The sequence below is a fragment of the Phasianus colchicus genome, chromosome 21 (assembly GCF_987193195.1).
Source record: "Phasianus colchicus chromosome 21, bPhaCol1.hap1.1, whole genome shotgun sequence".
NCBI classification, from domain to species: Eukaryota; Metazoa; Chordata; class Aves; order Galliformes; family Phasianidae; genus Phasianus; species Phasianus colchicus.
Window position 1 is genome coordinate 1827565 of NC_143456.1, and position 25925 is coordinate 1853489.

General features: G+C 46.0%; 1 protein-coding gene across 4 annotated transcripts in view; it reads left to right on the forward strand.

Moving 5' to 3' along the window:
• Positions 1–24902, forward strand: part of CALN1 (calneuron 1) — a 101980-nt gene extending 77078 nt beyond the window's left edge. Inside the window, exons 5-6 of one of the 4 annotated variants that reach the window (XM_031591917.2) lie at positions 16751–16904; positions 22156–24894. In XM_031591917.2, coding sequence (XP_031447777.1) covers positions 16751–16904; positions 22156–22283 — 282 coding nt within the window. In that variant the 3' untranslated portion in view covers positions 22284–24894. Of the gene's footprint in view, positions 1–16750; positions 16905–22155 lie in introns of all 4 variants that reach the window. The other 3 variants (XM_090122518.1, XM_090122517.1, XM_031591916.2) reach the window with 3 other exon arrangements.
• The last annotated feature ends 1023 nt before the right edge of the window (positions 24903–25925 follow it).

Below are 25925 nucleotides of genomic sequence, written 5' to 3' on the forward strand. Positions count from 1 at the left end.
ATCTAAGCTGTTTGCAGGTCCAATTTTAAGATTGATAACATTTTCTTGATGAAAGCTTGTCATATTTATATAGTCTGACAGGAGCCAGTCCTTGAATAAACTCATCAGGGCTCCCAATGCCCCCGTTAATTTGAGAAAGTCTTTGTTAGCACTGATAAAGACCAGCTCGCAGTAATGCCTCTGTCTGGGCTTTCCTATCTCTTTGCAGAGCTGGTTCTTGTCTCTTTGCTCTCCTGGATCCTGAGCATCTCAGTTATATCCACACCTTTACTAGCTGACATCATATAGAAATCAGAAATAGGGTTTTATTCCTGCTCTTTGCATACTGTGTTGATGTGACATTTCTAATAGCTTTTCTCCTCCCGACTTAATTTGAGAATTATTCGTGAGTATTGCAAGCTACTTAAAATGATTTTAATTATATTCTGTTATGGTGTGCATGCGTGCATCCATATGCACAGAGAGCAGTAGGCCATGCAGTTGCCAGTGGGCTCAGCAACTCTGCACCAGTAAGCTCACTCATGGGGGGTGGCTCCAGCCAAGCTCCTTTCCCTACAGTCCTCACCAATTTTTCCCTTGGAAAAGTTACAGGAACATAAAATTTCTCCAAACGGAGTGTACGAGTGAAATATTTCATATGGAAGGTGGTGGAGTCTGTTATGAACTTTTATTACTTATATGTAAATTTTGTTCAATCAACCAGAGTGGAAAAGAAAAAAGAAAACATACCAAAACAATGTAACTTTATTGTCAAAATCAGCTCTGTTAATTAAATCTCCTTAGTGGCCTTTGGGAGCAGCTGCATAGTCAGGAGGACAAAATGCAATAATTTTGTTTCAAATGGAAAACTAACTCTGTTTGCCTTGGCTGGGGCAGGGGAGGTGACAGGGCTACAGCCTCTCTGATGCTCAACCTTGCATAAAAGCTTTACAAAAAGAGAATCTCTACTAAAACTTGTCCATAAACCAAAATCATAGTCCTTGGTCCAGGAAGGACTGACCTTCAGTTCATTTTGGCCTTAGAATCATAGAACTATAGAGTCATTACGGTTGGAAAAACCACAAAGATCATCAAGTCCAACCTCAACCCATCTTCATCGTGCCCTCTGACCACGTCCCTCAGTGTTACATGTAAGGCTGCCTAATGCATGAGGAACTTCTTCATGAAACCTGGAAGAAATACAGGGCAGCACTAGTGCAATGCAAAATTTGGGCACCTTTTCAAAGAAGTCATGTTTTGTTTACTGGGGAAAAAAAAAAGGTGTATTATTGGAAACTGAGCAGTGTTGATGCCTAAGCTACAGATGTGTATGGCAGAGTCTTATCATCTTGCCTATATGATCATATCTGGGGGCACTTGACATGCTCTGGTAGAGAGCAAAGTGATTCATCCCAGGTATTCCAATGACTGCAAGACCAGTTGATGGTCAGCAGCCACCAGCAGTGGTCTGCATAGCTGTCATGGACAAGTTACCAAAGGGCAGCAGCCATCAGTACTTTTTCCATTGTTCATTTCATTAGTTTTCATTATATTCATTTTGTGAAATCAGCTCTTGTGAAATGGATGTGTCAGGGAAGCAAATGGGACAACCCAAGCACTTAGTGCAGGACCACAGAGCACATCGTGTGGGGACACCCCAGGGGCTTTTCCTGCCCCCTTGTTTTGGATCTGCCACACAGGAAGGCATAATGTCAGAAATACCAGCTAGTCAGAATCTGGCCAGATATGGCTTTTTTGTCTCCTGAGTTACTTCAAAGCAGTATCACATGGATGGAGCACTCCCAAAAGCATCAGAGCTGTCAGGCTGATGGGAGTCAGTCAGTTGGAACAGCTGGGCAGGGAGGGCAGCAGTCCTGCAGGAGAACCCAGCTTTGTGAAGTGCCTTCATGAGAAGGGAAAACGAAACACCTGAAATGTGATACAAAGAGGTTTCTCTGCAAACTCTGCCCAGACACTGGCATTGCTGTGAGCTGTGTCCTGCTTGTGCTGCTGTGACACAGCCCACAGGTGATGCTGATGTTGGTGACAACGATAACAGCTTCTGTGTGGGTCCTGATTCATTCTCTCCAGCAACCACTTGGATACCAAACCATGTGCATTCCTTTCCCACCAGGAAGACACGGGGAGAGAGGCAGCTTTGCTGTTTTTACAACAGATTTTACAGTGCACTGGAATGGAATTGGACTTGATGATCCTTTTGGGTCCCTTCCAACTCAGGATATTCTGAGTGTTGTGAGCAGGGTTCAGCCAGTGCATGGAGAAGCTTCAAACAAGCAAAAGCATCCACAAGAATGGGGTGTGGAGGGCTTGGACACTATGGCAGGGTTGGCCATATGTGTTGATTGCTCTGTATGCATTGCTGTCTAGATCTGGGCTCGTTAGTGTCCTTGTCCCTGCACTTTGCCTTTAACAGACACTGTGTTCTGTCAGTGAAACAGGAACGTAACCTGCTCAGTGAGTCTGAGAGCTTGAGGAGGACTTGCTGGGAGGCACCCGTGTTAGGTATGAGGGATGTGCATGCGAGCCTGGCTGCTTGGTTTTGGCATTGTCTTGGGTAAGGAAAATAAACTTGGGCCATGGCTTAAGCATTGAATCCCCAGTAGATCTACAAAACAGTACTGCTAACCAGTAGGTCTGCAAAGATAGCTGCAGCCTGAACATGCTGGTGCCTGGAGGCTACCAGCAAATATTTATTGTATTGCTTGGACTCCAGCTGTTTAGTGCCTGTCGTGCTCAGATTGATGCTAGCCATGATTTTGGCAATAGGTGTTGCTGCACTTTCAGAGCAATGTAAGAGCATTTGTGAGAGGTGTGTCTTAAGCTTGGTTATTGGGATGTTAAATGGATGCAGTTAGCTGGGTGCTGTCGCTGTGTCTGGAGAGGATGCTCCACATCCAGCAGGCAGCTTTTAACCTGGAAATGTGTGTTTTAAAAATAAGCCAATCCCAAATGCATCCAGAAACCGAGTGGGAGTGCTCAAGTAGCTTCATCTTCTCCGCTGCAGTGAAGTGTGGCATTTTACTAAGTGAAAACTTTCTCTCCTTTTCTCATCTCACACCAAATCCACTTGTCACTCCCTTGCTGCAGGGCACACTCCCGCAAAGGGTCCACACCTTGAGGCAGCAGCTCCCTTCCCACCCCCAAATCCCTTTTTCTGCAATCAGAGGTCTTCACCAGACATCATTCCTCATGGTTGCCAGTCTGTGGGCTCCTGGGGAAACTCATGGCAGTGAGTAAAGGGGAAAAGGGACCTTCTGCAGCTGTGGCAAAGCATGAACCCAGGCAAGGAAGGGACATCACCCGTGTGGCTTTTCAGAAAGGCATTTCTGCAGTCAGAGAGGTGTCTCATCCCTAAAAACTGAGGTTTTCCTTAGGGCTGACCACATAACCCTGCAAAATTAATGCGCTGGGGCACATAGTGCAGCAATGTTTGCATTCATTAAGACAAACGAGCAGAGTTCAAGATAAATCCTAGGACAAATACAACCACTCCTCTCACGCAAAGAGATGTGCTTTTGAAGCATTAAGATCCTTGATAGCCTAGAAGGCATCACCAATTCCATCTGCCTGGTGGAACTTGAAGAGCCCTTTTGTTCTATGCATGGCAGGGAAAATAGAGCTGCAAGGACATTCACGTGGAGGGACCCAATGAAAGGCACATGGATAACTTTGCTTTACAAACCCCAGCCTGGTCTCTCCTGCAACCAAGAGTTACAATATTGATTTTACTCTTTCTGTTAAGTCTGTTATCCAATTTTTAATTTATTTTATTTTTTGCTTTTGCACAAGAAGGCACTTCTGTGGAAGATGGGATGGGGCAATAATGCTGATTTTGATCCAAGGCAAATAATTAAACATTAACATTTGCAAAGAAACTAGATTTGAGGACTAACGTGACCGAGGTCCTCTCTGAACAAACAGAAAGCCCAAAGCTTGTGGTGCTCCTGGTGTCCATCACAGCAGAGCTGTTCTTCAAGGGCAAAAATCAGATAAATAGATGCAGTTACTCACATTCCCTTCCCTAAGTGGATGTCTGTAGTCAGCTCATGAGTCAGCCTGGCAGGTCTATATTGGAAGCAAAGACAAGCTGCATCTTTCCCTTTCATTGTTAGGCCTCCAGTTGATAAAGTTTTAATGAAATCAGGGTTTAGAAAGGAGATGGAGCTTTCATGGATCAGTAACATTTTCTATTAGACCAAATGCTGGGGGAAAAAGATATGGATCAAGGTTTTGAAGATGCAAGCCCTTCTTCAGAGCCAAAGCAGAAGCTGATGACTCCAAGCGAAACACATGTTGGAAACAGCTTGGTTTTATTAATCTGTTTCATAATTTGATGAGAAAATGAGTTTTGGAACCTGTACAGCAGAGGAGGCTTCATTGAGGTGCAGGATGGTCATTGGCACCATGGGAAAAACAGGAGATAGGGAATTACTGCCAGGAGGAATGGTCTGACATCAGTAGAATGCAGTGAGTGGGGAGTATGGTCAGTGGGCGGTATTGGTGGTGGTTGGACTGGATGATCTCAGAGGTCTTTTCCAACCTTAATGATTGCATGATTCTATGAATTATAATTCCTGAGACTGTTTCTCTTGGAAATGGAGTGTCATAGGGGTGGGAGTGCACAGGGAGTAGGCGGGGGCTCTGCCCCCAGTGAGTTGGAGGTGGTGAATGGGATTGGGTGGATATTCAGTGTTTTGGCTCCTCGTTGGGCTCTGGATGGGCCCAAGAGGAAAGTCCTTACAGTGCACAGATGATCTGTTCATGGGTTTTGCTGTGCGTTGTCCTTACAGAAGGTATTGTGGGACTGGACATTGCAGTCCTTTTCCATTATGCACAGGGCTGATGCTTTTTGGGCTGTGCTATGCCCTGAATCTTTGTGTATTCCTCTGTTTTTGGTGGTTTATGGTGCACCTAAAAGAAATTGATGTCACTTCTGCAAGGTAGGAAACAGCCCTTTTTTAGTGAATCCACTAATTCTGTCAGAGATAGCCTTGAACCAAAACAAATTATCCAGATATTTCTACATAACTGTCACCTCAGTGGGACAGGACTGTGTTTTCTGTATCACTACAATGATCAGTTGCTTTTTTATTTCAGTGGGTTTCTCAACACTGATAAACGACAGCTTCGTGCTGTGGTTTGACAGGGAGGGTGAGCTTTTCAGAAAACTGACGGTTTTCAGTGCACAGAGCCAAAGAGTTGAGCAGGGAGGTCAGGCCTGGTGACACACATCACCAGGGCTTGTGGTCTTGTTTCACCCCGCTGACTGGCAGACCTACAGAGGCTGCATCTGCATGGTTGTAAGCCATATCCCTGGGTTACTTGTGAAGATGAACTTAAATGCAGCAGCAAAGCAGAGTGCTTTTGCTTGGGGAAGCGTTGGAAGACTAGCTGTTGACTGCACTGGCTTTTCATCTGCTGGCAAGGACTTTTGGGAGCAAGATTTGGACCAACAAACTCATTAATAGAATGTTTTGGGTTGGAAGGAGCACTTAAAGACCATTAGGTAATAATAGGCAGAGACATTACTCAGCAGATAAGGCTGCCTAGGGCTGCATCCAACACTTGAACACTTCTAGTGATGGGGCAGCTACATTTTCTCTGGGCAGCCTGTTCCAGTATCTTACCATGCTCAACATGAGATATTTCTTCCTTATATCAAATCTAATTCTACCACCTTTCAGTTTAAAACTATTGCCCCTTTGTCCTGTAACTACACATCCTGGTAAAAAGTCTTTCCCAGTCATTCTTACAAGCCTCCTCTATACATTGAAAGACCACAGTAGGGTCTCTCTGGAGCCTTATCTTTTCCAAAATGTTCATCTTCAGTGTGAGACACGGTGGTAGTTTGCTGCCCAGGCCCTGTCCAAGGTTTTGCTGAGTCCTGGAGTGCATTTAGCACAGCAATCACACCAGCAAAATTCGTTCTTTGCCAGACTGAGGAGCTGAGCTACCAGGTGACAGTTTATTTTAGCATGAGAAGAGTCCTCAAGCAACGCTGAGCTAAATATTTCTCTAATTCGTGCATAACTTAAGTACAATTAGCAGCTTGATCGTAGAGACCTAGGTCAGATGTGACGTGAGTGTGCTGGGGCTGCACCTTATGAGAGCAGAGCTCAGGGCTGGGATTTGGTTGAACCTCCTGCTCTGCAAACAACAGCTCTCCAGTCCCCATCAGCACCCACTGACCCACAGGGCAGACATCACTGAGGACTGTTTGAAGGATATTAGGAGAAATCCTTCACTGAAAGAACAGTGATGCATCGGTACATGCTGCGCAGGGAGGTGGTAGGGTTGCTGTTCCTGGAGGTGTTCAGGAACCGTGGAGATGTGGCACTGAGGGACGTGGTCAGTGAGCATGGTGGGATGGGTTAATGTTGGACCTGATGGTCTTAGAGACCTTTCCTACTTTCCTAATCTTAATGATCCTATGATTCTGTGATTCTAATTTCTGTGACTGCACACCACAGTTAATGCAGATATGGATCACGGAGGTGAGCAAGGCCAGGTTTAGAGCAAAGTCTCTGTTAACCTCCACCCCACTTGCCCAACTCGTTTCCATGTGCCAAGAGACTGATGGTCAGAGCCACCATATAAGACACCCTGAAGCATCAAAAGGCTCTGCTGTGTTGTGATACAGCATGGATAAATCTGGCGATGAAGCACTTCAGACAGATGAAACCTATTAGATGCTTTATGTCCCCTGTTCCAAGGAATATAACCCCTGCACCACCCAGGTAAATACCTAGCCCAGGCACATATGAGATGAAGGTGAAGGTCAGTTTTTGAAAGGGTTTTCACTGTATTGCTGGTGAGCCCCAAAGAAGGCATCTTCTCCCAGATAACAGGGATAGGATGAGAGGGAATGGCCTTGGATTGTGCCAGGGAGGTTCAGATTGGATATTAGGGAGAATTTCTTCTCAGGAAGAGTGGTCAGGCATTGGCACAGGCTGTTCAGGAAGGTGGTGGGGTCAAGAAAAGGGTAAATGTGGCACTGAATGGCATGCTCTAGAGTGGTCACAGGCATGGGCTGGTGGTTGGACTAGATGAGCTTAATGATTCTATGGTTTTGTGGTTCTAAAAAGGAAATCTTTGATGTGGAGCTCATAGAGCTGCCACCAAAGAGCACTGTCCCTTCTCATCCCAAACCTGAGCTTATCCCTTATGCTCATACTCCACTTCACCTGCACACTGCTACACCTGTGCTAAACCGTGTTTCATGGCCGTAAGAGCCCAGTCCCCGCGGCCTCCCAAGCTTTGCTGCAGCCTGGGAGCAGGCACCTTCAGAGATGCTCATTTTTCCCCAGCTTTGAGGTGTGAACACTCCATGCCTCCCTCCTTGCTGCAGACCTGCTGCTCTGAGTCATGCATTAAAATTACTTTCCCGAATTTTATTTTTTCTGCCGTGACAGCTGATTTGTATTTTCTTACTTCTCTGCTCTGTCATACTGCTAGCTGGCGAGAGCTTGCAAGTGCCAAGCAAATCGCTGGAGGGGACCTCAGAATTGATCACCTTGTTTTTGCCACAGCAAGAAAATATCACATACTCTTCAGATTACTCCGCAGTTACTCCCGGCTTTAATTGAACTTTCTACCTCGCGGTTCTCGATCGAATTAATCTTGTTTCCAAACAACAGGCATTATGTGGAAGGCAAACTGTTATATAAAAAATAATTACAAAATGCAAATCAAATCAAAGGCAAATCTACATCCTAGCGCAGCACAACAAAGAGAAACGAGTCAGAAAACATGAAAATCAATCACATCCTTTCTGCGCATCTTCTCGGCCTTGGCTTCCCGAGTGTGGATTTTTCATACGCTCTGCTCTCAAATTAGGAAGCTGAAGTGGAGGGTTTTTTTTTTTTTTTGCTGTCTTTTTGTCTCTGGATGAATTAAATATTCACCAGGCTTCTTCAGGGCTTTAGGCTTGTCAGGAAAGATCCATGACAACCAGGAGCCAAGGGGGAGCTTCAGAGGCTTGGATGCTCTTAGCTAATGTGCGATAATGTGAGCTGTGGGCTTTGGAGGGCAGGTGGGATAGACTTGAGAACTTCAGCTCCTACAAATTGTAGGGGAGGCTGTGAAAACAGTGGAAACCAGGTCCCTGGGCAGCCCTGCTGGGGCAGGCTGGTGTGTATTCCTGCATTGCTGGATGTGGCCATTGCTGGATGTGAAACTATTAATAATAACGTTGATGACTTACGGCATTTAAATTTTTTATTTGTTCTTCTCCTTAGGAAGTGCCAGTTTGACAAATTAAATCAAACTCGTACCCACACAGATGATTTTCTTCCAGACTTCTGAGAGTTTCTCACTGGGATAAAAAAAATTGCTTTGTTAATATTAAATGTCTTCCAAAGGAGAACGTCCCAGCCCTGAGGTCACAGCAACTTCTAGTTTATAAATATGGGCTAAAAGGTAGCAACAAACCTAAGGTGAATTATTAGAGATCAAAATGAAACCTCGAAGACTGTGCTGTAATTACCAAAATGAAATGTTTTTGCTGGCTACTTTTGGCTTCTGCTTTTCCTCCTAATATACTCTGCTCATGAAGCCTTTGCAGGCAATGTCGTTTTGATTCAAATCACAGAAAGAAGCATTCTGCAGGATGGTAAGGTCCTGCCTGCTCCGCTCTTCTGGTTTCTATCAGCACCAAGGCAGTGTAGTCCCCAAACTCAGCATTATGTTCCCAATCAGAGAGAACTCTGTGTGTGGCTGTGCATACCATACATGACATGGACAGGAGTCAGCAGTGTGCTCTTGTAGGAGAGACATGGACCTGCTGGAGCTCATCCTGAGGAGGGCACAAAAACGCTCCAAGAGTGGAACATCTCCTTATGAGGGCAGGCTGAGAGCTGAGGCTGTGCAGCCTGGAGAAGGGAAGGCTCCAGGGAGAGCTGAGAGTGGCCTTGAGTGTCTAAAGAGGAGCTGTAAGAAAGGGGACAGAGTCTTCAGCAGGATCTGTTGTGACAGGACAAGGGGAAATGGTTTCAAACTAAAAGAGAGATTTAGTTTGTATATAAGGGGAAAGTTGTTTACGTTAAGGGCAGTGGGGCAGTGGCATGGGTTGCCCAGAGAGGCAATGATGCCCCATCCCTGCAGGCACCCAAGGTTGGGCTGCAGGGGCTCTGAGCCCTGATGGAGCTGTGGGTGTCCCTGTGCACTGCAGAGAGTGGGACCTGATGGCCTTTAAAGGTCCCTTCCATCCCAAATGATTCCGTGATTCTGTGGTTTTATACAAGACCTCTGCTTAATTTAAATCCATAACATAACGTGAGGATGAATGTAACAAAAGCACAAAGGAGGAACTTCCCAAATTGTACTTTCCTGAGCTGTTTTGCTGTGTGCTGTGTCTTCATCCCAGTGGTTACTGTTGATTCAGTGCTGGACTGAGATTTCTTTCTCTCTGCTATGCACTTTGCAAGCTGTTCATTTATCTTTAGGGTAACTTCGCAGGAGGTGCTGCTGGTGCATCTCTCAGACATTTTTTTCTACTTGTCTCTTCTTTATATGCAGCAACCATCACCTCACAGAAAACCCAACCTGCTGAGCACCGTTTTAGTGCCTGCCATAGCACAACCCTCCATCACATCAAGGATGCCTCCAGTTTCCCATCGCAGCTTTGTCTCCCTAGCAAAGCTCCTATGAATTATCAGAGTCCTTCACACATTTCAGGAGCACATCTCACTTCCTAATCCATTTCTGGCATTCTTGAAACATTTGTAACCGCTAAGTAAAAAGTGGGTTTCCTTTGGCTAAAGGAGACATTGGGCAGCATGGCTGCTCAGCTGGTCCATTGACCTCCCTGGGGTTTCTGCTTTCTTCTCTCATCCAGCAGCAGTGATGCTGACAGCAGCAGTGCATGAGACATGGGGAGAAGAGCAGTGGGTTGAATTCAGTCTACTTAATGAAGCAGGCAGGACAGGTTGTTTTTGTTAGATGGTGTCTTTCCCTCACACTGGCACAGAACAAGTAAGTCCCACCCCATCCAGCTGATGGATGTCATGAACTCATTGCAGTCTGAGGGTAGGCTGGAGGTGCTCACTCCCAAATAGGGTTCCATGGCTTTAGCCCTAATTAAAACTTATCGGTTTTCTCCTCCAGAGGCTCTCATAGACCTCACGTCGGAGGTCAACATGCTGCAATCCATTTACTTATGCACTTTGATTGGGATCAGACTGGGAGACAGTTAGCAAGGCCAGGGAGCTGTAAAACCGGGCAAAAGAAATCGTTAGAACCTGTTAATTTGTACTTCAGTCTGAGAACATTTCCTAATTAAAAAAGAAAAAAGGAAGAAAACCACTTCTTCGTGTTTTAGTTAAACTATTTGAAGTTAATTGAATGGGTCCAGGATTAATATTCATAGTGCGTTTTCTGCAGAGGTGTTACTGTGATTTATCCTATCAGGAGGCCAATTCCTCTTAGCCCAGTTTAAGAACCATTATATCTCAGCTGTGAAGCGAGATCAGTGCATTCACTGGCCGACTCCCCTGCTTACAACATTGCTCTAGAGAGGTGATGTCTGTGCCTAGCAGGGTAGGGCACCCAGCTAGCTGGGTGTTGGGATGTAGCAGAGAAGCTGTGGCTCCAGGCTAATTCTCCTCCAGCCAGGACAATACAAGAGGATTTCTGTGCAGAGCAGCTGTCAGGAGCATCTCCCATCGACCCCCATCTTCATGGGGTCGTTTCAGAAACATGGTGGGTGAACCAAGTCATGCAGGAATCCCAGGTCATGCAGGTTTAAGGAATATTCCAGACCTACACTGGGTACAGCAGGGGCATGGCAGGCAAAGCTGATGCCATCTCTACAGGGCACTGGGAAGGGACCAGGGGTGGAAACATGGCAAGTACCAAGCATGCCTTGCACCCAGCCCTGCTCTGCAGGATTGCCCTAGCAAGCACTTGGGTGTGAGCTGGGATAACACAATATTTTGGGCCCAGTGAGGAAAATCAGCTCGTCAGATGTGCCATTTTGTGGAGTAACTCTGAGACCCAAAGTGGCATGTGGCAGAGCGGGCATCTGAGCCACTGACAGCAGCTACAATGAGATGTGGGAGTGTGCAGGGAGCAGGACAGCACATGGGGAAAGCAGAAAATGGAAGAGTTTTGTTGAATGCTCTCTGAATGTCTCCCAGCACTAAGGGTAATAAGTAAAAGTAACAGTATTTAGAAAGTGATGTTTGAAGCATCCTGACCATTGGGGATGAGTGGACCTCCCCATTGAGAGCAGGACAGGGTACAGGAATCCCTGGCTCCATACAGGCAGGGACTGTGCAGCTCTGCAGGAGTTCTGCCTTACAAATCATTTCCAGTGCTGTCTGTTGCCTTGTTCCAGTGATTCAGAGGTAAGTGCTGTGTATATTGGTGCACCAGCTTGTACTAGCAGCTCTGAACTCTTAGCAGGCAGCAAGCAGCAGAATGGGGTGAGGAACCCATCTCCATCCCCATTACCATCCCCTCCATCCACATCCTACTCATGTGGAGCTGAGGCACAACCAGGAACCAGTTAAGGTTTTGGCAGCTTGGCATTTTCTCATGAGGGAAAATATTCCATTGAAAAAACAACAGCAGTACTCAGTTCAGTGCTGAACTTAATGAAAAAAAAATGGCCTGCGTGGTGGGGATGGAGATGGGTGGGAAGCAGATGGATGAAGATGGGGATGGAGATGATGGGGATGAGAATAGGGGTAGGGATGGAGGTGGGGTTGAGGTGAGGATGGGGAAGGAGATGATGGGGATGGAGATGCAGATGGATGGAAATGAGGATGGGAATGGAGATGCAGGTGAAGATAGATGATTGGGATGGGGACACAGGTTCAGCCTTGTGGTTCACACCAGGCACCTCACCTGCAGCAAGCCTCTGTGGCCTCCTCAAGGCAAGTGGTTTCTTGCTTCTGGGCTGTGCAGACACAACTACTCTTTAGCATGGTCCTGTTCTACCTGGGCACACAACAGCCAAGCCGATAAAAAAGTACATTGTGGTCCATACACCAAACATCTTGTAACCTGCAGGACGTGGTGCCTCTCGCAGAGCTGCAAACATCCCAGCCACACCCCTCTGTGTCCCTGCACAGCTCAGAGGGTGGCTGGGGAGGGGGGATGGGGACACAGGAGTATTCACAGGCCAGATTGGTTTGGAATGCTGCATCATTTTGTAGCACAAACTTAAGTCAGTGCTTGGGGTTAAGGGTGCTGTGAATATGCTCTTAAATCTGATTTTAATTTGTCAATATATGTGCAATTCCCTGCTGACAAAGCTGCTGGGAAGAATGGAGTAATCTCCCATTAGCAGTAGCCGTTGCAGTAATGAGCCTGTTACTATGGAAATGAGCTTGTTAGCCATTCCCTCTCCCCAGTCAGAGAGATGCTCAGGTGCAGCATCAGGAAAGCTGGTTATTCCTGAAAGCAAGTGGTACCCAAGGTGATAGTGAGCCTAACCCCAAGGTAGGGCTGGAAGATCTGTTGAAAGTCCCCAGGTGCTGGGATGGATGCAGGGCAAGGCGGCCTGCTGCCAGATTGCCAGCTTAAGCAGGAGCAGGGAATTGATTGCCAAACTGCTCTCTATCATCTTTGAAAGGTCTTGGATAATAGTCAACATCACTACAGTCTTTAGAAAGGACAAGAAGGAGGAGCCAGGAGGATCCTTCTTCAACTTAAGGTATAGAGTCAGCCACTCTCAACTGGATGAGTGTATGGAGAAGAGCAAAATCACAGAATCATAGAATCACAGATTCGTCAATCACAATACATCCTTTGCTTTCATTGCTGCTGCTGCTGCAGGCCTCCAGAAAATGGCATTTCTTCTTTAACACCAGATGCATGTTGCAAGTTTGGAAATGGCTCTGTCCTCTGTGCTGGGGGATCATGAGGGACACTGCAACATTTAGGTTCATCCTTAAGTAGCACATTCTCTTTGTTAGAAAAATAAAATATATTGTGGGAAACTTACAGCAGGAGTTGTTGGTCCAAGAGGAAACCCCCAGAGCAGTGGTTTATGAGCTCAAAGCCTGTCTGTCTGAAGGAGCAGCTGGACGATGTGCTGCAAGCACTCACATGCTTTGTACATTCAGAACCAATGATATCAGAGATATTTCTGCTGGTTACAATGCCTGAAGTCCACCAGAAACTGCAGTGGACAACTCCTGGTGCCAAACATACAAACCAGTGTAGCGTTCAGGGTTCTCACTGCATCACTTGGCTCATTGAGTGTCATTAGGAACAGTTTGTTTCTATATCATTGCTTCCAGTGTATTCCAAAAGCACCAACTTAGAAGAAACATCATTGATTTCTCCTAATTATAAATCCTATAGAAAGTTTTAAGCTTGCAGCAGTCACAGTTCTTCTCAGCAGAGCCAATAAAAGTTACGAGTTGCTCCCTGGTTACTGTCATTACAACAATAAAAAGCCAGAGTAATTGAAAAGTGAATCAGGGAAGCTGCCAGATTGGAGAGCAATGATAATAGAAGAAATTACTTGGGAGTCCAAACCCGATGCAAAGTGATGTCTCTGGCTGCACTGAGCTCATGCCCAGTCTGAACGAACTCCCGTGCTGATAGATGTCCAATGGAGGAAACACCTCCTGCATGCAAGTTCTGGAGCACAGAGCAAAGCAGGAGCAATGAAATACTTGTGTCAGCAGGTCGGGCACTCAGGGCAGGAGCCAACATGGATTGCTGTCAGTAACTCCCATCTGAGATCATAGAATCATTAAGGTTAGAAAAGACCTCTAAGATCCCCAAGTCCAACCCCAGCCCGCCCTCACCCTCACCATGCCCACTGCCCACGTCCCTCAGTGCCACCTCTCCATGGCTCTGGAACACCTCCAGGAATGGACCCCACCACCCTCCTGGGCAGCTGTGCCACTGCATCACTGATCTTTTGGAAAAGTTTTTCCTAATACATTTCCTCTTCCTAGAAGACAAGGTGGCAATGGAACAATTAATAATTTCTCCCTCTATCAGCATCATGCTTAAAAGTAAGAACTGGAGACACAGCAACAGATGCATATCTGTCAAGAGAAGGATTATTTCCCACTAGACAGATTAACTGGTACAGGAGGGCCTCAAAGCGCACAAGTCATTAATGTTTCCACATTGTTAAGATAAGCAGATGCCCATGATTGTGTTTGTAATTTAGGTAGCCTGAAGCAAGGCAACAGGTAAGCACCACAGTAAGCCATAATATCATGTTGGTAGTGATACTGCCATAAAGGGAGACCTGAAAAACCCCCTAGGGGGAAGAGAAAAGGAGTGGCATATCTCTACACTGGGGATGGTGTATCTGTTTTGCTCTCCATGTGGCCAAGATGCACCACATACAGGAGATCCCTTGTACTCAACTGCACTGCCCATAAGAAGTCCTTGAGCACTTCTAGCAAGTCTAAAGAAGGCTCACACATACCTGCAGAAGTCCTCTAAAAAGGACACAAAGAAAGATGAGCTCACAGAGATGCTGCTCTGGGCCTTGAGCTCTCCCAGGCGAGCATCCATCCAGATTGGTGACAACTTCTACAAAGACAATTCTCCAGAGAGGGATAGAAATAAATCCATAAACTACAGCAAGAAGATTGTATTGACTTCAGAAAAGTCCAGCATGGGTTGAACAGCCCCATCCCTGGAGGTGCCCCAATCCATGGATGGACCCTGGGCAGCCTGAGCTGGTGAGGGGCACCCAGCCCACAGCAGGGGTTGGAACTGGATAGACTTTGATGTTCTTTTCAACCCAGCCATTCTCTGATTCTATGATTACACTCTATAGAGATAGGACGAGATAACCCCAATGCAGACAGGCTGCTGCTGCTGATAGGAAGGGACAGCTAGGGCAAGTTATGGCTTTCAGCATGGGCTGGACTCGGGAATACACCAGGGCTGAAGTTCAGATTTGAGTTCCCCCATGAGAAAAACCTTGCAGGAGAAAAGGACTGGATCGTACATGAGAAAGCATTGCATTCCCCACTGGTACACATCCACAGCACCACTGTGCAGTCAGCACTGCAGGAACCAACCGGGAGGGCTGGAAACCTTGGGCAGCCCCATGGCACTCTGCAGACCTTTGCTAATGACAGCTCCTGACACTGACACTGCACTCGTCAACCCCAATTTCCACTTGCCAGGAGAGATGCTTTCCCTAATCACGGTTGAGAAGTATGCAGCTGTACGTTTTACTTGCTCTTTTGTCATTAAAGAAAGCATGGTATGAGGGATGAGATTTCCTCGTGCACAGCAAAGCAAGCTGGAAATTTGTTAGTGAATATGGGAGGATTTGCAATTCAGCTGTGAACTGCAGCAAGGGGCTGCTGGTGATCGCAGCGTGCTCAGTATTTATAGCTGAATGTTGAGTCCCTGAGGAGCAAGAAGAGCAGCAAAACAACCAAACCCACCAAACCAGGGTTACAGTGAACTCAGCTGAGGCAAAAAATGGGAACTTTGCCCGCCGTGCCCTGGCTGTCCACTTTTCTGCAGACTTTCTGCACCGGGTTTTAAATCATTGCATGACATAAATAAATAGAGTGGTAGGAGTCAGTGTTTCTAAATGGGTAAATATATACGCCTGTAAACACACAGAAATACATAAACTTGTCAGGGTTTGGGTTTAATCCCCGTGCACGTATTCCTCTCAGATGATCACTTTGAGGACTAATGATTTTGCTTCTGTGCAGTGAGGTGGGCAGCAGTGGTCAAGGAAGACGACCTTAGATAATGCACTGAGTAGCTCAGAGCTGATAAGATTTGTCCTGTCCTTAAAGCCCAGAGGGAAAGAAGAGGGGACTGATGATGTACCATGTCCTGATGCCTGCTGTGCAATCTAATCACACACTATTACCATGCTCTCAATTGCAGAATTGAGCACAGGTTTGCATCGCCTTTCTTCCAGTGTAGAGTTAAGATAGTGAGCGTGTCCCCTCTCGTGTGCCATTAGCACATATCAGTGCCATGGACCTTACATGTGTGCAAAGATCCTCTGCTGCAAAATGTTCTCTTTACATACTCTGCAGGAAAAATCTGGCTTTAAAGCATTAATTTAGTATGCACAGGAACATTTCTATGAGACAGATGTTCTCTGCTTGTGCTGTTCACACTGGAGTTGTGAGGAACACCATGGCAGAGAGAAAATGGTGGCTCATGGCAGGGTATGAAGTGGGGGTCGAACTCTGCTCGCAGGAAACAGTGATAGGACAAGAAGTGATATGCTTAAAATGCAGCAGGGAAGGTTCAGCTTGGATATTAGGAAACATTTCTTCTCCAAAAGAATGGTGCTGCAGTGGCACAGCTGCTCAGGGAGTGATGGGGTCACTGTCCCTGGAGGTGTTCAAGAAATGTGGAGGTGTGGCACTGAGAGACATGGTTATGGGCATGGTGGGATGGGGTTGGGGTTGAACTTGGTGGTCATAGAGGTCTTTTCCAACTTTATGATGCTATAATGCTATGGTAAGAGTGCTGAGAATTTCTAAGGGATTTAGTTCTGCTGGGATGGCCAGGGCTGATGGTGGACTGCTCTGTCTCTACAGCTCTACTAGCAGTAAGTAAGCAGGCAAGAGCTCTAGCAACATCCATTTGAAATACTCACACTACTAGTGCCTAGTGAACTCAAAAGAGCAAAATTTGCAAAGCTATATTGAGGTGTTGAAATGAGGTTGGAAAAAAACCCACAAGTGGGGAACCCACAAGTGGGGATGTGCCCACATGCCTGCTTTCATCCCAGTACCGTGCTGCTCTTGCTGCCCTGCCTAACATAGTCCTCTCCCTGCAGTTCGACATGCAGAGGATAACGCTAGAAGAGCTGAAGCACATCCTGTACCATGCCTTCCGGGACCACCTAACGATGAAGGACATCGAGAACATCATTATCAACGAGGAGGAGAGTTTAAATGAAAACTCCGGCAATTGCCAAACAGAGTTTGAAGGTGAGGATGTTTCTGTACAGTTGTTCTCTTCCCGTTTCCTTTGTAAAACTCAGTCTGATGCTGGATGTACCACAGGCAGGGATGCAGAGTTAGCATGGAGCAAAACCCTTTGTTTCCTTGTTGTTCCTCGGACTGTGTTCAACTCAACTTTGTCATTAGATGGCTTGCATGGCTACAAGGCGGTAGTTGGGCTGAGCTTCACTTTGGAGCAATCAGGGAAGTGAGACCCATGGCTCAACTCTAGTGCTTTATAGGAAATGGAAAGGAGTATTTGTATCAAACATAGCCAACTTTGTCTCTTATTGCCCAGTGTAAGAACATAGCAGACAATTTTACCTTCAAAGCCCAAGCCTTATATTTATTCACAGTGCAGAAATCTATTGATTCCTGGCAAATCATTGAGCTGCTGGTCAGCAGTGGAGCAGCATCACTGGATGAGCTCCAGGCTGGGATATGGGAAGGGAAATGTTTTGCTTTGCAGCTGTTGCTCGGTGCAGCACCCACTCAGCAGTGCCCCAAGACCGCTGTGTAAGCGATCAGCGATGGAGATGGGATGCAGCCTGAACTTTTACAGTGTATTATGCACTTTGAATGGAGTTACCACTGCTAAGAACATTTAGTAAGATGGAAAATTTACTTAAGGAAACCACTTTAAGCTGCCGTAGGAGAAGCTGCCGTAGGAGAAGAATTTTCTTTGCCAGAGGAACTCATGGTGCTCTGAAGTGTTGCTGGTTGCAACAACCAAATAGACAAATCATTTCAAGTACAGAAAAGTCCGGGGAGATACCTACAGAGGAACTCAGGGCTTGAGCGCATCACCTGCTGCTTTCCCTCATGTGGTGCCTCTGAAGGGGCATCAGGCAGAGATGCTGAAGTATCTTACAATAAAGCAAAGTGCAAAACTTAGCCTGGCTAATTAATGAGATTCAAACGCTGTATCCAGCACACTCATCCTCTGCTAAATACTGCAGAAAAGATGCAGAAGATTATGGCTGAATTTTAAGAAGCCTGCAGGAGGGAAGCAAGCAGCAATCGTCTTCAAACCAAGCCAAGCAAGCAGCAGGGAAGAAGGGATTCTTATATCCATGGATGGAGCTGTTGGTCCCTGCTGAGCTCGTGGAGCTGTACCCCAGCTGTCGCTGCTGCATCGGCACTGGGGTGAACAATCCCAGACACAAAACCATGGGTCTGAAAACTTCAGTGCTCAGCATCTCATTTTGGAAGTCCCAGCTTCCAAAAGTACAGCGAGAACAGCTTTTCTCGTGGGATGTTGGCATGGCTGGTGCTAGGCAGAACCTAGAAGCAAAACAGACCCTTTTTTAGATGTTGTTAGAAATACACACGCGCGCACAAACCCACCGGAGAATTAAAGATCAGCTCGGCACTGTCAACCAAGACACTAAGTTGTGCTGCAGGTCCCGGAGGAAGGAGATGGTTCTGGTCTGCAGCAGCTCTGACAGGAGCATTTCTCCCAGGGAAGGCAGGCTGAGAGCAAGAGATGTCCTGCTGCCCTTGGCTGTGGACATGCCATTACCTGAAAGACCTCCTTGTGCTGGAGGAAACCAAAGCATTCCCATTTCCCACATGCTGAGTTCCCTGCAGGGCTCAGAATGACAGGGCCTATGCTGGCACTAAGGGAAAGCTGTTGTGAAGCATCTCAGCCTGGCTTTAAGTGTCTCCATGTAGGTTAGATGCTCTTTGCCCACTTGTTAATTAGCAGAGTGAAGGAGATGCTTTTGAGTACAGCCCCTCTAATTTATTTGAAGCACTGCATTGGAATGAGGTGAACAGCACTGTAAAAAGCAACTTCTGCTTTTAACTGTAAAGGTAGCCTAAAGAGACTTAACTTAGAGATTTACATCTATATTTAATGTACATTACATCCACCCCATTAAAGTGGCTTTAATTATGGGTAGGAATGAAGCCAAGATAAGCCCTGGTGGTTTTCACTGAGGTTAGGAATAACAGGTACCTTCAGTTCCTTGCTGCAGCAGGAGCTCTGCACCCACCATCACCACTGGGTGTGTTGTTGCCACCAAGACAGAGCCCTGAGACCCTTCTCCATTCTGCACACCTGGGACCTGCTCAGCCCAGCTCTTCCTGGCTAATAAATTGATAGAGCATAGAAATGTCTGAAGAGCCCCACCAATCTGAAAGCACTGAAACCAGTCAGGTGCCAACCACAGGTACTTTTGCCATCAGCAGAAATGCACATTTCTGTCTTTCTCCTAACCTGACCATTTTGGCTTCTTGTCATAATAAGGCCTTCAAAACTAAGATTTATAATATTCATTGTATATCAACACAGATAATGTGCACTATTTCTCTCTCTTATACTCACATGCAGCCACGCACACTTTAAATGAAGTATAAAACTCATATTATGAATGGAGACAAGTCCAGGATTTTGTTCAGCTTGCTCTGAACACGAGAGTCATTTGCAAGATGTCAGCTGTAGGCTCGCATTACAACTTGCCTTCTTACCCATTTCTAGGGAGCTTTGTTAGCCTTCTACTTGATGAAGAACAAGGCAGTGAAAATGCCCAGCTTCCCAGTACCAGCAACCCATACCAGCCCTGACAATGAAGAACACAACCAGAAGGGAGATGCAGTTGTATTTTCAGCTCTTCTCACTATTTATATTAATGCTTAGGGCAGGAGAGCAAGGCTGAGAGCCAAGAAGACTGCATGCTTTAATGGGAAAAGACACAAGGAAAGGAGACAACTGTTTGGAGTGACATTGCACTAACAAAAATTTGTAGCACAAAAATTGTCTGTCTGGAAGTTCTCTTTATCAAAATGCTCGTGACATTGAGCTCATGGCAAACGAGTGCTGGATGGTTACAGTGATGTGGCCTGCGTGCCTTCTTCTGCAGGCTCTCAGTGCTCTCCCTTGAGCATCCCAAGACCACTGTGGGCATCGTGACCAGTCTGGAAGTCAGAGCCAGTGATCCAATATACTCCAAAACCAGCTGGACCTGTTGAGCCTATATTTCTGGAGGAATTGCAGCCATGGCAGCGTGTATCTGCCACCCCTTGACAAAGTCTTGCCAGCCAGCGTTTTGGGAAGATGAAGGATGAGTCTCAGCGTGCTTCTTTAGATTTCCTTTATGTTGGGAATTGCTAGGAATTGCTTTCCCTGCTAGAAACAGGCTTGTACATCTCAGGAGGAGGCTCAGGCTCTGACCATGTTCAAGGAACCAGTTGAATTCCAAGCTTCTGCACATCCCATGGGCAGTGAAAACTCCTATTGGCAAGAGGTTGGACATTAGGAAAAAGTTCTCTGAAAGAGTGGTCAGGCACTGACACAGGCTGCCCAGGGATGTGGTGGAGTCACTGCCCCTGGAGGTGTTCCAGAGCCATGGCACTGGGGGATGTGGGTCAGTGGGCAATATTGGTGGTAGATAGATGGTTGAACTAGATGATCTTAGAGGTCTTTTCCAACCTTAATGATTCTATGATACTGTGAAAACGCAGTGCAGATCAAGTCTCCAGGCCTGTGACAATGCCCTCTCTGGAAGCCAGTAGGAAAAAGAACAGATGCCATGCTCAAAGGGGAGGTGAATTTGGAGAAATGAGGTAACTGAGGGAAAAATTCATAAGTTACAGGGAGGGCAAAAAGGTTTTCATATTTAAGAAGATGATTCACAGACTGATCCCAGGGCTGCACATGACTGTGTTAATAATGAAGAAAGTCAGCAACTTCAGCTTCTTAGTTGGTGAAGAACAATACCAATGACTTACCTGGATCCTGCTGCCTTAAATTACTATTTTTACTTGTCAGAAGACTGAAAAAATGGTTTGCTTCAGAAACATTTCTGCCGGAATCACTGAATATGCTTTGCTTTTTTCCTTTGGGAGGAAAGATGCCACCAAAGAAAGTCTTGGCCAGTCTTCAGCTGCTCTCCTATCCATGGTAATAGGCAACAGAGCCCAGTGCTGAACAGCAGCACTGATCACAATGGCTTATGTCACCATTTTGCCTGGCTGGGAGAGTTTTTCAAAGTGCAGAAATAAGAAAAATTAAAAAGGAATAACTAAGGCTGTTATTTAACAAGATTCTCAAAGCGCTGGGGCATCATGCACAATTCTACCGTGTTGATCCTGTGCGTAATATAAAAGCAAACAGAGGAGTGAGGGGGCAGAGCTGTGCAAGCAGAAAGCTGTAATTTAGGAGAGGTGCTGAGCAGGGTGTAGCAAGTCCCAGTACTGCCCATACTGGCAGGGCATCACTTGCATGAGGATTCTCTGCCTTTCTGAGTTCACCTTGCAGAAACTTGCAGAGCCTTTTCAGACACTGATTTTTGTGGTGCCCCAATATTGTTCTGGTATTCTCAGACAGGGGATTGATCATGTCCTGCCCGTAAAGGAAGAGAAGGGATAACAAGATTTCTGTTTTCTTAGATCACCATGTGTATCCTTCTGCTGATCTTAAAAACATAATTAAAGAAAATATGTCAAATGCTAAAAATCCTAGCTCTGACTGCATTTTAACTGCTGCCCTCACCTCCTTTGGCAACTGTTCTGCAAGGATTTGTTTGAAAAGGTTCTTAATAAGTCTGATTTTGCTTAGGCACTAAAAACCTAAAAACAGTTAAAGAAAAAAAAAAAAGACTAATGTACTATGTATACTCATGGGAGTGATCACAGTGGGTTTTTTAAGTGTTGTTGGGAGCACATCTTGAGTCTCTACTCACTTCCAGTTGACCTATAAGCCACAAAACCTAAGGGGATTTGCAGAAGACCAGTATTTCTGATAAAATGAATGCATAAAAAACTTCATAAAGAGCTTAGAAAGAACTACTCAGGTCAAACTGAAACACTTAAATTTTCAGGCACCTCGAGGGTTTTAAAGCCAGTGTGTGTGAGAAGGGGCTTCCTAAGTATGAAGGGTGGTCTGGTAGGAAAACTGGTTTGGAAGTAATCATAGAATCATAGAATGGCCTGGGTTGAAAAGGACCTCAAATGTCATCTGGTTTCAACCCCTCTGCTATGTGCAGGGTCACCAACCACCAGACCAGGCTGCCCAGAGCCAGATGAAAGGTAAGGTTCATTGTTTGGAAATGTCCCCAAAGTACTCACCCTCTAAGGGTCCCCACTGGTCCTCAAGGGGAGGTAGGGTGCGTTCAAGGTGTGGGCACGGCTGTGTGCACTTAGAGGCAAAGGAGAATTTCTGAGTTCAGCTGATCCTGGCGGGGAGCAAAGGTGTTTCTTTGTCCAAGTAGCTCAACCTTCCCTTGTCTTTCTGCAGTGCACGCCCAGAAGCAGAACAGACAGACCTGCGTCCGGAAGAGCCTTATCTGCGCATTTGCCATGGCCTTTATTATAAGCGTGATGCTGATTGCGGCCAACCAGATCCTGCGGAGCGGCATGGAGTAGCCTCTCACCATGACACTGTGACCCAAACTGACCATGCATGCGCATGCCACCGGGTGAGCTTCCCCCGAACCGACTCTCACACGGCAAAGAGACAGAGGCGGGCAGATAACGCACCATTCGACAAGGAGCCTGGGGCCAGCAGCGTAACGTGTCTTGTGAATCAACCACATCCTTTTGGCAGGGACATAAAAGGGCTGTCTTAACGCTTTAAAGGTTTTGTTTCCTAATGCAATAAAAATAAAAAATAAACACACGGAAGTCCCGAATTATTGCTTCAGAACAGCAATGGTAACTTGGAAGACGCTTTCATCCAGCAGTCTGCTTTGCAGTTGTAAGGAGGCACAGCCTTGTGACTGGCTGCAGCGGGGCTGTCTTTTAACCTAGGGGCCGACTGACTATGCCGCATAGCTCCCCGGCAGGCCCACCTTCCCAGGAAGTTGATCGTAGCATTGCCACAAGCAAGTCCTGTTCGTTTTGTTTCACGTACTTTGGCTTCACATTCTTTTTCCCTTATGACCATGCCTTTGAGTTTACGGCATTAGAGGGGAGCTAGAGCATCCTTGTACAGTATTTTCAGAGTAAAGAAGAGGAGAATTTGCCAGCATCATACAGAATTTCTATTTTTGCTTCACAAATGTCGCCTTTGACACAAGACTGTGGGGTAGCAGGAGTCTGTTTGCCATTTTTTCCCACCGAGAATCAGGGCTTAAGAACCACCACCCACTTCCCCACATGGGCATTCCTGAGATTTGTGCAGTCTTCCAGCCAGCTCTGCAACCACCAGCGCCAGTTGAAAATCCCTCTGTTTGGTGCCATCTGCATATTCAACATTTTCTTTCCAGCAGTTTTGCCCTTCTGCTGTAACAGTCTTCAATAACCTTATTGAGGCTAGAACCACTGAGAAAGCTCTGAGCTTTTCTCCCTGCTCCTCGACTGCCCAATTTTTACTGAATTCATTGTTGCAATTGCATCCAACACCTACTCATGGGAGAGGTTGCATTTTCACCTGTATGGGGAGGTGGGATTTGACCAGCAAGTCACTCCATCCTTCACGGTCCCACCGTCATCACCACTGCATATCCCATGGACAGGCTGAAAGAAGGTGATCAGATAATCAGGCTGCTGCAAGAAAAGAAGGAATCAAACTCGAGCATACCGCCATATGTTCCATAGTGTGTCAGACTTTCAGATCCCACAAGTGTTAGTTATTTTTCCTGGAAGAGATTTTAATGAGCAGCAAGGAGAGGACGGAATGATGCAGACCAGAGGCACAACGTGTCCCATGGAGCCAGGATTACATCTGAAAGCATTTCTGCTTTTAAACCCGACACAAATCCTTGCGTTTACCTTCAGATGAACTGTACACCCGTGTATCACTCCAGGAGGGATCTGGTTCCCTTGCCATGATGGGTGATGGCTGTGTTTGGGGAGCATTGGCGCGGGGTTGGAACGGCAGTGGTTTCTGCTGCCAGCTGGATGAGCTCCAGAAACACGATGGAACAGCAAGATCTCACTCCTGTGAATGTAGAGGACTGTTTCCTGTGTCTTGAGAAGGGGCAGGATGGCTCCCAAAGAGAATGTGGACCATGAGCTTCACTTGTCCTACACGGTGGCCATCGTCTTAAGCCTGGATCCATCCCAAAGACTCATTTCTGCTCTTTGTTCTTGGTTACAAGTTCATTTAACCTGTATTTTTCTAGTAATCTGATGTAAAAATGTACTTCCCATTGTTGTGTCTCCCACCACCCCTTAGATCTCATGTATCTGCTTAGGATTTTGCCTTTAGGTGTGTGTTACTATTTATCACCTTCACAACGCTGCTGTTTTCCTGGTGCCCCCCTCCATCTCCAAAGATGACAGCTGTCATTTCCAAGGCAGCTGAGTCGTTTTTCTGCCTTTCACAAACACACATTTCTGTATTTCTGTTCTGCTGTGACTAATAGAGGTCAGCTACAAAATACTGTGCAGAAATTGTTACATCTCACAGAAGATGGAGGGATTTGTGTTTGCTGTAGGGCAGGACCAGACTTCAAACCAACGGCAGAAAATGATAGGCAAGCTCTGAGCACAGGATTCACACTGATGGGGAACTCAGGGTTGCTCCCAAAGCTCACTGTGTTGGACACTGCAGAAAAGGAGCTTGGAGATCCTTTCGAGGGGACTGTCATCCATGTTTTCAGGTCTCAGGGGCATATTAAAGGTGGGAACAGCAAAAAAAAAAAAAGTCCAAACATTGCCACTGAGTGGTACTTACTACCTTTTTTTTTCTTTTTCTTTTTTTTGGTGTTTTTTTTTTGTTTGTTTTCCCCTGGGACGGTGCTGGAGTGGGAAGCAGAGCAGATGGAGCTGGAGCTGAGGTGGGCACCAACCCACCAGCCCCACTCAATTCAGCAGCTCCAAAGCAGTGCCTCTTTGCATAGCACAGAAAGGCAAGTAAAACACGTAGACCAGGCGTTTCTCCACATTCTTCTCACTCATCCAACAGCTAACGCCAGGCAGACTCCAATTATAACAGCTACCTTGCAGACAAGATAATCTTTTCCATTCCTTCAAGATTTCTGGAAGGCTCTGTAATTTCTACACGCATGTTTCATAAAAAAACTTTTGTAAATACAGTCATTGTTCAGCACAATTCTTCACCCTGAACATCCATTTGTAAAACCAAACCTATAATTAATATATTGGTAAAAGCCATAGCCTGGGGTCAGTAGAGTTCATTGCAAAACTCCCCACTGATTTTACTGGGTACGGGATTTGGGGATTTTTAGTTTTACTTTTTTTCTGTGGGGAACCCAATGTATCCACTATGAATGAGTGCCATGTCTTTGCAGAGGTCTCCTTTTCCTTCCTAGACCAGCCTTTCTTCATCTAAAGCATCCTGAAGCTATTTATTCTTTCATTAGTCAAGCTCATCAAGTAGCTAGTGGCAATGTGGGATGGATCAGGCCACACCATTTCAACCCTTCCTCTCCCAACCAACTTCCAATGACACTTTCCCATCCTTCCTAGCCAGCAGCACTGAACCTTTGTCTCCTACCTATCTCCCTGGTTCCATTTACGTAACATCCATTTATCTTTTTTTTTCTTTTTCCTCCTTCATAAGAGGGGGAAAAAAAGGACTTTTTATTGCTTTTACAGACAGTAGGTAAAAATAGAGCGATAAAATTTTGATTGGAACCTGATGGCAAAGGTTTAGGAGGAAGAAAGTAAAAGAATAAAGAAATAAAAATAAAAAACCCACATCCCCTACTTAAAAAAAAAAAAAGAAAGAAAGAAAAAAGAAGAAGAAGAAGAAAGGAAAAAAAAACTATTTAAGTGCTAATTAACATACGTTAAAAAATACCCAGACTGCAGCAGCACTAGGTAGAGCTGTCAGAAAAAGCACTAAACTTATGCTCTTGCCAGTTACATGAGAATTTAAGTGTCTTTTCAGCACTGCAATTCTGTATGAAAAGGATATTGCTATGGCAACCCTCACTGTTCGTGACATGTGTGCCACAAAGTCGGAGCGACACGCAGCAATTGCAAATGCACTCCCAGCCAAGCCAAGGCTGGACAAACGGCTCCCAGCAGCCTGGGACAGCCTTTCAGCTCAAAGATGAGCAAATTATCAACAAACTCTGAGCACCCCAAAGGCAACTC